Source organism: Chiloscyllium punctatum, chromosome 22 (assembly GCF_047496795.1).
Source record: "Chiloscyllium punctatum isolate Juve2018m chromosome 22, sChiPun1.3, whole genome shotgun sequence".
NCBI lineage: Eukaryota > Metazoa > Chordata > Chondrichthyes > Orectolobiformes > Hemiscylliidae > Chiloscyllium > Chiloscyllium punctatum.
The window spans coordinates 17,677,787-17,691,013 of NC_092760.1; the positions used below are offsets into that span (position 1 = coordinate 17,677,787).

Genomic DNA, 13,227 nt, shown 5'->3' on the forward strand with positions numbered 1-13,227 from the left:
CCTCCAGCCAGATCTTTAACAACTCCCTTGTCTCTCCAACTGTCCTTCTCTCTCTCTTTGGGCTCTGTCCCCACCTATTGTTTACTCCTTACCCCCTCGCCCCACACTAGCTTCTGCATATAAACCAACATTTTCCTAATTACCATCAGTTCAAAGTAAGGGTCACCGGACCAGAAACATTAACTCTGATTTCTCCTCACAGATGCTGTCAGACCTGCTGATGTTAATAGACATGTCTCCTTGGCCTGTTTGAGGCTCCACTTAACAAGAGTTCAAGGGTGGTCTGCCTGCAATTTGACTTATTGTAATTTTACTGTACGTAGACTCATAGAGTCATAGAGATGAACAACACGGAAACAGATCATTTGGCCCGTATCCCTCTAAACCCTTCCTATTCATATAACCATCCAGGTGCTTTTTAAATGCTGTAATTGTACCAGCCTCCACCACTTCCTCTAGCAGCTCATTCCATACACGTACCACCCTCTGTGTGAAAACGTTGCCCCTTAGGTACCTTTTATATCTTTCCCCTCTCATTCTAAACCTATGCCCTCTAGTTCTGGATTCCCCCAGCCCAGGGAAATGACCTTATCTACTTATCCTATCCATGCCCCTCATGATTTTGTAAACCTTTATGTGACTGGTCCAGTTCAGTTTTTGGCCAGCAGCAACCCATAGGACATTGAATTTTGCCTTTTAGTAGCAAAACAGTTTTAAGTACAACGAGCAGACTTTTATGAGTTTTCAGAAAATGAATGTTTAGTACGTTACACTGCAATGCACTGTAAAACTACACAAATGAGCTGACCATGCAGTATACTGAGCGGTTGTAGTACTGTTGGCATGCAGTATGCACAGAGAGCTTCCATCCTGCTACATACTGTGTTAGTTGCATTATCAAGTGTAAGTTGTTAGCATTGCTTTTTAATACAGAAAACACTTAACGTTCCAATCAAACAAAGGTACTAACATTTATATTTCTTGATTTAGGTATGTTTTTTCCAAAAGTCTCGATTTACCCACCATTGTGCCAAAACCAGATCCAAATGTGGACATTGGACAATATATGGGTTTCTCTGAATTAGATGTCTTAAAGATAATCAAGCTGTATCAATGCCGTAAGTTTAAATACAAATGTATTTTTCCAAAATATTTGTTGTTCATCTATGGTGACTGTAATCTTGTGTCATAAACGAAAAGCGGCAAAAATTATTGATGTTGCAACATGATTTTGAGCCAGAACATTAAACAAAAATTTACTCGCCACAATAATCTATGCAGGAAAGTCCCAATTTCAGGCAGTTATTGAGAGAAGGTATTGTGGTTCAGAGACTTTGTTTATTTTTCTAGGAACCATCAAGAGTGATGCGAGATAATAAATGATAGGAAAGTTTAAACAGGACAAGATAGAATAAAAGAAAAAATAAATTAATAGAACCAAGGAAAGGAAATATTTTGAAACAAATAGAATCCAAACTATTTATGTCATACACATGCATAAAAATATAGAAATACTGAATTAAAGCCATTAATTAATTAGAAAAACCTTGGTATTATTACAGCAACTGAACTGTAACCATAGCTGAATCAGGATTGTTAAAAAATATTTCCTAGATATAAAGAAGTCATGACAGCACCTTCCAAATATGTGACCTTTACCACCTAGAAGAGCAAGATCGGAAGATGCATAGGAACCTGAAAGGCCCTCTCCAAATCTGACAGCATCCTAATTAGGGCTTAAATCATTGTTCCTTATCTATCGCTGAGTCAAAATCTTAGAACACACTCCTTAACACCATTGTAAGAGTACCCACACCACATGGACTTCAGCAGTTCAAGAAAGCTGCTCACCATCTCCTTGAAGGACCTTAAGTAAATGTTAGGGATGCTCACTTCTATGAAAAAGTTCTGGAGTTACAAGACAAATAGAGTAAGAAATAAGTATTGTTATTAATTGGAAATGTCATAATGCCAGTGAGCAACAGAGATACTGAGAGTACTTACTAGGGCAGAATTCTGTAAGTATCATTCAATTGGCAGTGGAAGACTACTGTGACCCTGCTCCTGCCCAATGAAAAACAGAGCAACAATCTTGATATTATGCAGTCCAGGGCATGATACATTGGCAGACAAACAAAATTATACAATGAATTGTAGTGGAAATGTCCCACACGAAATAGTAAACCATATTCAAAGCTCACACTGTTTCTCTGACCCTGAAACTTGCAGCTGAAGATTCAGGCTTTGCCCAAGATCCTGTCAGGTATTCCCATGAACTCAACTCTTTTGCACTTCAGGTTTGTTTAAGCATCTGTTCACCTAGTCATATCAGTTTTTTTACTGGGAAATTGCTTCCAAATTTCAACCATTATCATGTGTGTTGATATTTCATTATCTGACTCCTCTAAGGCTGAACTAATATGTGATTGTGTCACCTGTAGAATTCCATCTGTATAACCACTGGCTAATACCCACTGTGTGCTACGTTGAGGATCCTTCTATTGCATAGCCATTAGGTTACACTGGATGTCAATGTCTGATCTCATGCCTATGACAGTATTGTGATTGACAAACTGTCCTTCATTTTGTCTTATATCTTCATTTTGTCCTCTTCCTCCAGGACACAAAGTAGTTGCATTTCTTTTTCTACTTGTTTTCCAGAGTGCAGAGGACAAAGTGGAATGGGTTTGGGCATGAGAAGAGAGGAGTGTACTGGATTGTTGGGCCTGCAATGAAAAACTTGGAGATTTTTTTAGCTTATGTGAGAATATAAGATATAAGACATCTCCAGTCTGCTTCTCCATTCAATACAATCATGGCTGATCTGATTTCACCTTAACTCAACTTGCCTACCTGTCCCTTGAATTCCTTATTGTTTAAAAATGTAAATTTCAGCCTTGAATATATTCATGCCTTAGCCTATTGGGTTGAGAATTCCAAAGATTTTGCAACCTTCTGCAAGAAGAAATTCCTTCTTACTTCTGTGACAAATGGGCAACCCTTTTCTCTGAAAATGCCTCCTAGATTTGGAATTTTAAATTTCTCTATGAAGGCAGACAACATCTCAGCACTTATTCTGTTAACCCCCACAACTTTCAAAATCCTTTTATGCTTCGATAAGATTGCATTTTATTCTTCTAAATTTTGTTCAGTATAGGCCAAATCTGCTGAAAGTTTCCTCATATGACAACCTCGTCATCCCAGTGATCGACTAGGGAGCCTTTTCTGAACTGGTTCCAATGTATGTGTATCCCTCTTTACAAGATGAGCTATTACAAAGCACCCAGCAGCCGTTTGAGAGGTGCTGCCCTTCTCTTACATAAGATTGATTATGTGTTGGTCCTTATTTTCATCCTGTTCTGACCTATCCATATGTCTTTACAAATTTCTTTTACTCCATACGGCTAGCATATTTTGCTTTTCTGTTCTTCAATGCCAAAATCGATAACCTCACATCTTTGCACATTATATCTATCCACCTAGATCTTTTTGATCTATAACACTGTTTAGCACCCTACCATTGGTTGTGAATCCTGCCCTGGATTGACCCATCAAGATGCAACTCCTTGCAACTCCTTATGTAAATTAAACTCTATCTGCCATTCCTTAGCCCCTGGCCCAGTTAATCAATATCTCACTGCATTCCCAGAACACCTTCTTCACTGTTGTGGTTCTGTTCACCGAGCTGGGAATTTGTGTTGCAGACGTTTCGTCCCCTGTCGAGGTGACATCCTCAGTGCTTGGGAGCCTCCTGTGAAGCGCTTCCGTGATGTTTCTTCCGGCATTTATAGTGGTTTGAATTTCGGTTGTTAGTTCTAGCTGTCCGTTGCAGTGGTCGGTATATAGGGTCCAGGTCGATGTGCTTATTGATTGAATCTGTAGATGAGTGCCATGCCTCTAGGAATTCCCTGGCTGTTCTCTGTTTGGCTTGTCCTATAATAGTAGTGTTGTCCCAGTCGAATTCATGTTGCTTGTCATCTGCGTGTGTGGCTACTAAGGACAGCTGGTCGTGTCGTTTCGTGGCTAGTTGGTGTTTATGGATGCGGATCGTTAGCTGTCTTCCTGTTTGTCCTATGTAGTGTTTTGTGCAGTCCTTGCATGGGATTTTGTACACTACGTTGGTTTCGCTCATGCTGGGTATCGGGTCCTTCATCCTGGTGAGTTGTTGTCTGAGAGTGTCTGTTGGTTTGTGTGTTATTAGGAGTCCTAGTGGTCGCAGTAGTCTGGCTGTCGGTTCGGAAATGCTCTTGATATATGGTAGTGTGGGTTGCGGCATGTCCTAATTCCGTTGTCTTTCCCTTAGGCATCTGTTGACTAAATTGCGCGGGTATCCGTTTTTGGTGAATACGTTGTATAGGTGTTCTTCTTCCTCTTTTTGTAGTTCTGGTGTACTGCAGTGTGTTGTGGCCCTTTTGAATAGTGTCTTGATGCAACTTCTTTTGTGTGTGTTGAGGTGGTTGCTTTCATAGTTTAGGACTTGGTCTGTGTGTGTGGCTTTCCTGTAAACCTTTGTGGTGAATTCTCCGTTCGGTGTTCTCTGTACCATCACGTCTAGGAATGGGAGTTGGTTGTCCTTTTCTTCCTCTCTAGTGAATCGGATTCCTGTGAGTGTGGTGATGATGATCTGGTGTGTGTTCTCTATTTCTGTGTTTTTAATTATTACAAAGGTGTCATCCACATATTTGACCCAGAAACTGAAACACCTGATCAGCGGATCCAGACACAGTATACAGTCAACACAGGAATTCTTGGACATCATCAGAAATATATACATAGACAAAGAAGAAACTGTGGTCTCATTCGATGTAATGGCACTGTTCACCTCTATCGACAAAACCCTAGCCAGAGAAACAATAGCCATCCTGGTGGACATACAGAACAGACAACAGGATGTTGAACCTATCAACAAAGACGGCATACTCAAACTACTGGACCTATGCCTCACAACACACTTCACATTCAACAACCAAATATATGAACAAATCAATGGAACACCCATGGGCTCACCCATCTCTGGACTCATAGCAGAAGCAGTAATGCAAAGATTAGAACAAACACTCTTACCGCAAATTCAACCCAAATCTTCTCACAAACTTTGAACCTTCTTCACTGTCCACCAGACCACCAGTCTTGGTGTCATCTGCCAACTTACTAACCATATCTCTGAACTTCTCATCCAGACCATTTATATAAATGATGAATAACAGTGGACTCAGCACCAATCCCTGTGGCAAACTAGTGGTCAATGGTTTCCAGTCTGAAAAATGACCCTCTACCACCCTCCTCTGTCTTCTCTTGTCAAACCAATTTTTATCCAGTGTCCTACAAAGTCTTAGGATACACTTCATCAGGTCCCAGAGATTTATCTACCTTAATACTTTTTGAAACGTCCAGCACCTCCTCTTCTATAATGTGGGCTTTCTTCAAGACACCACTATTTTTTCTCGATGTTAAATACTGACAAGAAACATTAGTTTAGGATCTGTCATCTTTTGTAGCTCCTTGTTGATCTTTAAGAGGCCCTTTCTCTCCCTAGGTATTCTTTTATTCTTCATGTACTTGTAGTATCTCTTTGGATTCTCCTTTACCTTATCTGCCAAAGCCATCTTTTTTTTAAGATTCCCTACAGTGTGGAAACAGGCCCTTCGGCCCAACAAGTCCACACCTACCCTCCGAATAGCAACCCACTCAGACCCATTCCCCTAAATTTACCCCTGACTAATCCACCTCTCTCCACATCTCATGTCCTCTTTCAGCCCTTCCTGATTTTGACTACTTGTAGACTCCTCAAGGAATTCACTTGATCCCAGCTGCATATACATGTCATATGCCTCCTCCTTTTTCCTGACCAGGGCCTCATTAACTCCAATTGTCTGGGGTTCCCCACTCCTACCAGCCTTACCCTTCACTCTGACAGGAACATACTGACCCTGAACCCCCGCTAACTCACTTTTGAAAACCTCCCACTTAACAGACATCCCTTTGCCTGCAAACAGCCTCCCCAATCAACTTCTGCAAGTTCCTGCCTAAGACCATCAACATTGGCCTTAACCCAATTTAGAACTTGAACTTGTGGATCAGACCTAATCCTTTTCCATAGCTATTTTAAAATTAATGGAATTATGGTCACTGGTCCCAAACTGCTCCCTATTAACCCGACTGTCATTTGCTCAGCCTTATTTCCCAAGAGGAGGAAGCTTCTGGCCCCTTCTCCAGTAGATTCCTGATGAAGGGCTTTTGCCTGAAACGTTGATTTTTCTACTCCTCAGATGCTGCATGACCTGCTATGCTTTTCCAGCACAACACTCTTGGCTCTAATCTCCAGCATCTGCACTACTGACTTTCACCCTTCTGTAGTAGGGCCATCGACATATTGTTTGAGAAATTCTTCCTGAACACATTTAACAAGTGTCCCATCATCCAAGCCCTTGATATCAACTGAAACTTTTTTTTAATTTCAAAAATATACTTATTCATAAAATAATTTGATGGTTTGTACTTGGTCATGCCATACATACATAAACATTTACATACAGAGATCAGAATTTAACATTTTTGTATATGTACGTTTATCAATCATATGTCCATATATTTAGCTGACGTGTCAGCAGAGCCCAAATGACTGCGTGAGCCCCCTGTTCTTCTCAGGCAGGCAGATATTACACGGTGGTCTTTCCCCACCACGGCTTGGACGCAGCTGCCCCAAGCTTCAGAGCATCCCTCAACACGTAGTCCTGGACCTTGGAATGTGCCAGTCTGCAACACTCAGTCGGGGTCAACTCCTTCAGCTGGAAGATCAACAGGTTTCGGACCACCCAGAGAGCGTCCTTCACCGAGTTGATGATCCTCCAGGCACAGTTGATGTTTGTATCGGTGTGCAGCCCGGGGAAGAGGCCGTAGAGCACAGAGTCCCGCGTCACGGCGCTGCTCGGGACGAACCTCAACAAACACCACTGCATTCCTCTCCAGACTTCTTCTGCATAGGCACATTCCAGAAGGAGGTGTGTGATAGTCTCGTCTCCCCCGCAGCCACTTCGAGGCTGAGAGTCCGGGCGTGCATAAAGGATCTCACAGGCAGAGCCCTTCTCACCACCAGCCAAGCCAGGTCTTGGTGCTTGTTGGAAAGTTCTGGCGATGAGGCATTCTGCCAAATGGCTTTGACAGTCTGCTCAGAGAACTGCTCGATAGGATCCGCCCTCTCCTTTTCCCGAAGGGTCTCAAGGACACTACGTGCTGACCACTTCCTGATGGACTTGTGGTCAAAGGTGTTTTTCTTCATAAACTTCTCCATGAAGGACAGGTGATACGGAACGGTCCAACTACTCGGAGCGTTCCGCGGCAGCGAGGCCAGGCCAATCCTTCACAACACCGGGGACAGGTAGAACCTTAGTACATAGTGACACTTGGTGTTTGCGTACCAGGGATCCACGCACAGCTTGATGCACACAAAGGTGGCCATCAGGGTGAGGGTGACATTGGGTGTATACTTTCCCCCGTTGCCCAGATCTTTGTACAGCGAGTCCCTTCGGACCCGGTCCATCTTTGACCTCCATATAAATTGGAAGATGGCCCAGGTGACTGCAGCGGCACAGGTTCTAGGAATAGGCCAGACCTGTGCCACCTATAATAGCAATGACAGTGCCTCACACCTGATGACCAGGTTTTTTTCCCACGATGGAGAGTGACCGTAGCTTCTATCTGCCCAGTTTCTGCCTCACTTTGCTGATACACTCCTCCCAAGACTTGGCGCACGCCCCAGCTCCCCCCCGAACCGAATACCCAGCACCTTCAGGTGGTCGGTCCTGACGGTGAAGGGGATTGAGGATTGGTCGGCCCAGTTCCCGAAGAGCATGGCCTCGCTCTTGCCTTGGTTTACCTTGGCCCCCGAGGCCCATTTGAACTGGTCACATATGAACATGAGTCTGCGCACGGACAGCGGATCCGAGCAGAAAACGGTGATGTCATCCATGTACAGGGAGGCCTTGACCTGCAGGCCCCCGCTGCCAGGAATAGTCACCCCTCTCAGGCTCGCATCCTTCCTGATGGACTCGGCAAATGGCTCTATGTAGCACACAAACAAGGCAGGAGAGAGAGAGCAGCCCTGCCTGACTCCAGATCTGACTGGGAAGCTCTCTGATTCCCACCCATTGATTGAGACTGCACTGACAATGTTAGTGTAGAGCAGTCTGATCCAATTGCAGATTCTCTCCCCAAAGCCCATTTTGGAGAGAACATCTCTCATATACCTGTGTGATATCCTGTCAAAGGCTTTCTCCTGGTCCAGGCTGATCAGGTAGGTGTCCAACCCTCTGTCCTGCACGTAGGCAATCGTATCCCTGAGGAGTGCGAGACTCTCAGCGATCTTCCTGCCCGGCAGAGCACAGGTTTGGTCAGGGTGAATCACCAACCCCAGAGCAGACCTGACCCGGTTGGCGATTACCTTTGACAGAATTTTGTAATCTGCATTCAACAGTGAGATTGGTCTCCAATTTTTCAGTTCCTCCCTCTCCCCCTTCCACTTGTAGATGAGGGTGATGATGCCTTTCCTCATGGATTCACTCATGGTACCTGCCCGAAGCATACTGACATACACCTCTAGCAGGTCCTGGCCAATCAAGTCCCACAGAGCGGAATAGAGCTCGACCGGTAAGCCGTCGCTTCCACGAGTTTTATTCTTTTTGAAGGACTCGAGGACCTTGGTCAGCTCGTCCAGAGATAGCGGCTGGTCCAGCCTCTCGCGTGTTCTGTCGTCTAAGACCTCCGTGATAGAGGACAGGAACGACTGGGAGGACGCACTGTCGGTTGGCTTTGCGTCATACAGACTGGCATAGAAGGATTTGCTGATCCTCATGACGTCAGCCTGAGATGACGTTATGGAGTCATCTTCTTCCTTCAGGCTGCTGAGCACAGAGCTCTCTTTGTGCACCTTCTGGAGGAAGAAACATGAGCACGTCTCGTCCTGCTCCACCGAGTGGACCCTGGACTGGAAGATTATCTTGGAGGCCTCCGAGGCAAAGAGCGAGGCTTGCTGGCCCTTCACCTCCTTGAGGTCCTCCGTGACATCCACCCTCATCGTCTGCAGCAGGAGCAGGTTCTGCATACTTTCCTGGAGCTGGGACAGTTTTCCCCGCCTCTCTCTCGCCTCCTGAACACCTTTGAGGATGAAGAACCTCTTGATGTTCCCTTTTACTGTTTCCCACCAGTCTGCTGGGGACTCAAAGAGGGGCTTCACGGTTCTCCAACCTGCGTAGTTCCTCTTGAGCTCCTCAATGTTTCCCGGGGTCAACAGCTTTGCGTTCAGCTTCCACGTTCCCTTACCAGCCCGCTGCTCATCCTGTAGGTGACAGTCAGCCAGCAGGAGGCAGTGGTCAGAGAAGAACACTGGCTTGACATCGGTGGATCTGACCGAGAGCGTTCGGGACACAAACAGGTAATCTATCCTTGAGCGGATAGATCCATCTGCCCGTGACCAGGTGTATCTATGCTGCGCTCCATCTGCAGGGGCGCTGAAGACGTTGGTATCTTTTACCGTGTCCATCAGGGCTCTGGACGTGGCATCCAGTTTACTGTCCCCCCCCCGACGGATCGTCCATCTGCATCAATGATATAGTTGACGTCTCCAGCCAGAATGACCGGCCTGGACGTAGCCAGCAACAGTGGAAGCTGCTGCAGGACGGCCAACCGTTCACTCTTACCCACTGAGGCGTACAAATTAATCAGTCTCAGGGGAGCATTCCTGTACATGACGTCGGTGACAATGAGGCGCCCGCCCACCACCTCCTTAACCTCGGAGATGGTGAGGTTGCCTCCTCGCAACAGGATACCCAGGCTGGAGGCGCGGCTATTGTTGCCCCCCGACCAAACTGACGGCCCATGGGCCCACAAGCTCGACCATTTCCTGTAGCTGCTGAGGTACGGTATCCCACACTCCTGCAGAAACAGGACGTCAGATTTAACGTTAGCCAGGAAGACCATCGTAGAAACACATCGCGTAGCCGATTTGATGCTACCCACATTGATGCTGGCAATTCTTTTCCCCATTTTAACAGTTGACGAGGTTACCAGTGTCCATTTGCTGCTGATCTTGCCCCTCCGGGGTAGCTGTGTGCATCCCCTTGGTGACGGCAAAATGCTGGACCCTCCCAGGGCTGAGGTAGCTGTCTGGCTCCAAGCTGGAGCCATTTCCCCCCTCTGGTGTCTTTGGGTCGGGCCCAGGGTCCGCACTGTCCAGTTCTCTATCTGACAGTTACCTGGAGCTGTGGGCCTATGGGTACCCCTTGGTTCTCACCGGGTCGGGGGAGGCCTTTACCCATCCCCTCAGAGGGATCGTCTTTTCCTGCTTGGGCGGTGCTGCCCTCCTTTTTCCCCACGGCGCTCTGTCTCTTCCTCTGGTGACGACCCTCCTTGCGCCTGTCCTCACCGTTGGAAGAGCTGCCTGTATCCTCGTCGTGTAGGTGTTGCTTCCCCCTTTGCTGGGTGACATCGACCCTCAGGGTTACCCTGACCTGTCTTTTGCTGGTCCAGATCCCGAAAGGATCGACTCTCTCCCTCGACCTGGACGTATCTTGTCAAGAAGGTCAGGACATGTGCTGCTGGGATGTGAGGGTTGTACATCTGGATTGTTACAGCCCGACTCCTTTACGCAGGAAGCACACACAACGGGACCACCGACAAGACGGAGAACAGAGGTTCTCCTTCCTTCTCCTTGAAGGGCTGCTCGCAATTCTTCACTCTCCTGAAGGTCACATTGAAATAGCCTGCCGCAGGGAAATCCTGCAGGCAGTACATGCCTGCTGCTTCAAACTCACAACACTCCAGCAAAATCTTCTTAATAAACACTGTCCAATCAACTGGTGTATGCTCCTCCACCTTCTTCACAGTCACCCAGACTGTTGCGAATGCCCTGGCCTGGGCTGCGAGTGGTTGCTGAGGCCATAGCTCTGAGGTTGGCTGGTACCTGAATTGGCGTTAGGCTGAAGCCAGCATAAAGATCCACCAAGAGCAGGTCAGCACAACCAAACGATCCTCCAACGTCCAATCATGATCCAGCAATGGTCTCCAGCAGCCCCGAAGACTCGCAACGTAACCCCCGTGGTTTCTCCCCTGCCAGCACATGTCTGCTGCGTCAAACCTGCAGCACTCGAGCAGAATCTCTTCCTCTGGTCCTCAGGAACTACACATATTCCGAGCCAAAAGGCCGAGATATCAACTGAAACTGCCATAGTGTTAGGAAGTTAAAATCCCCTACTACTACAATCCTATTATTCTTGTAGCTATTTGCTATCTCCTTCATATTTGCTCCTCAATATCCCACTGACTGCCTTTCGTGCAATGCTATCAAAGTGATCTACCCCTTTTTGTTTCTCAGTTCTACCCATATAAACTCAGTGAATGAACCCTCAAGAATGTCCTCTCTCAGTACTGCAATTTTTTCAGTAATCAAAAACACAAGACCCCTCTTCTCTCCTCCCCTTCTGTGCTTTGCATAGAATCATTACCCTGGAACATTGAGCTGCCAGTCCTGTCCATCCCACAGCAATATTTCTGTAATAAATATTATATCCCATTCCCATGTACCTTTCCATGCCCCAGATCCATTTGCCCTAACTCTCAGCTCTCTTGCTTTGAAACAACTGCAGTTTAACCCGGATTTCTCTTGCTTCCTGCAATGTTGTTGTCTCGTAGTAGGATTATCGACACTGCCTTTACTATTTAACTTGCTCTTGTTAACTTCTGTGCTGTCCTCCAACTAATCTCCCCACCAGGATATTTGTCCCCCTCCAATTCAGGTGCAATCTGTCCCTCCTGTCCAGGTCACCTCTACCCCAGAAGAAATTCCAATGGTCCAAGAATCTGAATCCCGGCACCAGCTCTCAAGCCATGCATTCATCTACCACATCCTGTGTACTAGTGCAATTTCCTCCCAGAAATAGTTTCCAAGTAGATTTTTCGAATTTTCTTGCTTTTTTCATTATTTTATCAAATAAATATTTTTATTGGCTCATTGTTTTTCATACACAGTGGTTTGTTACATGAATATACTGATAGCTTAACATGTTGCTCTACTGACTTGACATACTGATATCTGAGGAATGTGAATTTAACAGTAAAATATATTATCATCGTTTCATAGTTTTATTTTGTGTGTTCTGGCTTGATTTTTCTTAGAGGTATGTGGAAACCTACTCACTAAAAGTGATGGCATTTTCACCTCTCCAAACTACCCAGACATGTATCCTAGTTTTGCCAACTGCAAGTGGATAATCAGGGCACCTTTGGAGTATAAGGTATGTGGTAATTGTATAAGAAACAAATGGTACTGTTGCACCTGCCATACTGTGTTTGAACTCCTGTATCTAATAAAAGAACTGTGAGTCGACTCTTAATACCTGTAAAACAATAATATTTGTTTACTTGACACAATTAATATTAGAACAACAAATACACTATGAGCTAATGATAAACACAACAAAGCTATCTTATGCTTTAACTTTAATCATGCATCACCACACTAGAACTTGGCCGGGCTCCATATGGTGATGTTTTCTGATCTTCTTCAGATGGTTTCAGAGGTGTCTTTTCTTTCGGTGGTTATTCTAGAGTTAATGTTCAAATTTCTGCTCCTGAGGGTGATGTTGCAGCGATTCTTATACTCCAAAGTCTTTGTGCCCTTTTAGATCAGACCCACCCAGGTGTTGGCACGCTGATAGCAAGGTGGTCCTCGTGTGTCCATGACTGGAGATGCTGGGTGCACGTAACCTCCTCCAAATAAAGCTGCAAAGTCCTTCCGTGCCTCATGCCCCCCTCAGTGTTTCCGATTGTTCCGAGGGTGACATTCCATTGACCTACTCAAACCCAAATTCCGGTGTGTATTATAGGGTCTGCAGCTATCAGTTTGTTTGGGCAGCTGCAGCCTGTCTGGATTCTGCAGCATGTGGATTGACACAATCACATTAGATTAGATTCCCTACAGTGTGGAAGCAGGCCCTTCAACCCAACCAGTCCACACCGACCTACCCAGACACATTTCCCTCTGCAATTTAGCATGGCCAATTCACCTGACCCGCACATCTTTGGATTGTGGGAGGAAACTGGAGCACCTGGAGGAAACCCACGCAGACACTGGGAGAATGTGCAAACTCCACACAGTCGCCTGAGGCTGGAATCGAACCTGGGACCCTGGTGCTGTAAGGCAACAGTGCTAACCACTGAGTGCTAACTAGTCAA

At 45.8% G+C, this 13,227-nt stretch overlaps 1 protein-coding gene across 3 annotated transcripts in view; it reads left to right on the top strand.

The window, feature by feature from the left end:
* The window catches only part of LOC140493432 (astacin-like metalloendopeptidase), a 196,017-nt gene that overhangs the window by 143,679 nt on the left and 39,111 nt on the right, over nucleotides 1–13,227 (top strand). For all 3 annotated transcript variants that reach the window (XM_072591861.1, XM_072591859.1, XM_072591860.1), the window contains 2 exons: nucleotides 991–1,118; nucleotides 12,169–12,287. In XM_072591861.1, coding sequence (XP_072447962.1) covers nucleotides 991–1,118; nucleotides 12,169–12,287 — 247 coding nt within the window. The remainder of the gene's footprint in view (nucleotides 1–990; nucleotides 1,119–12,168; nucleotides 12,288–13,227) is intronic.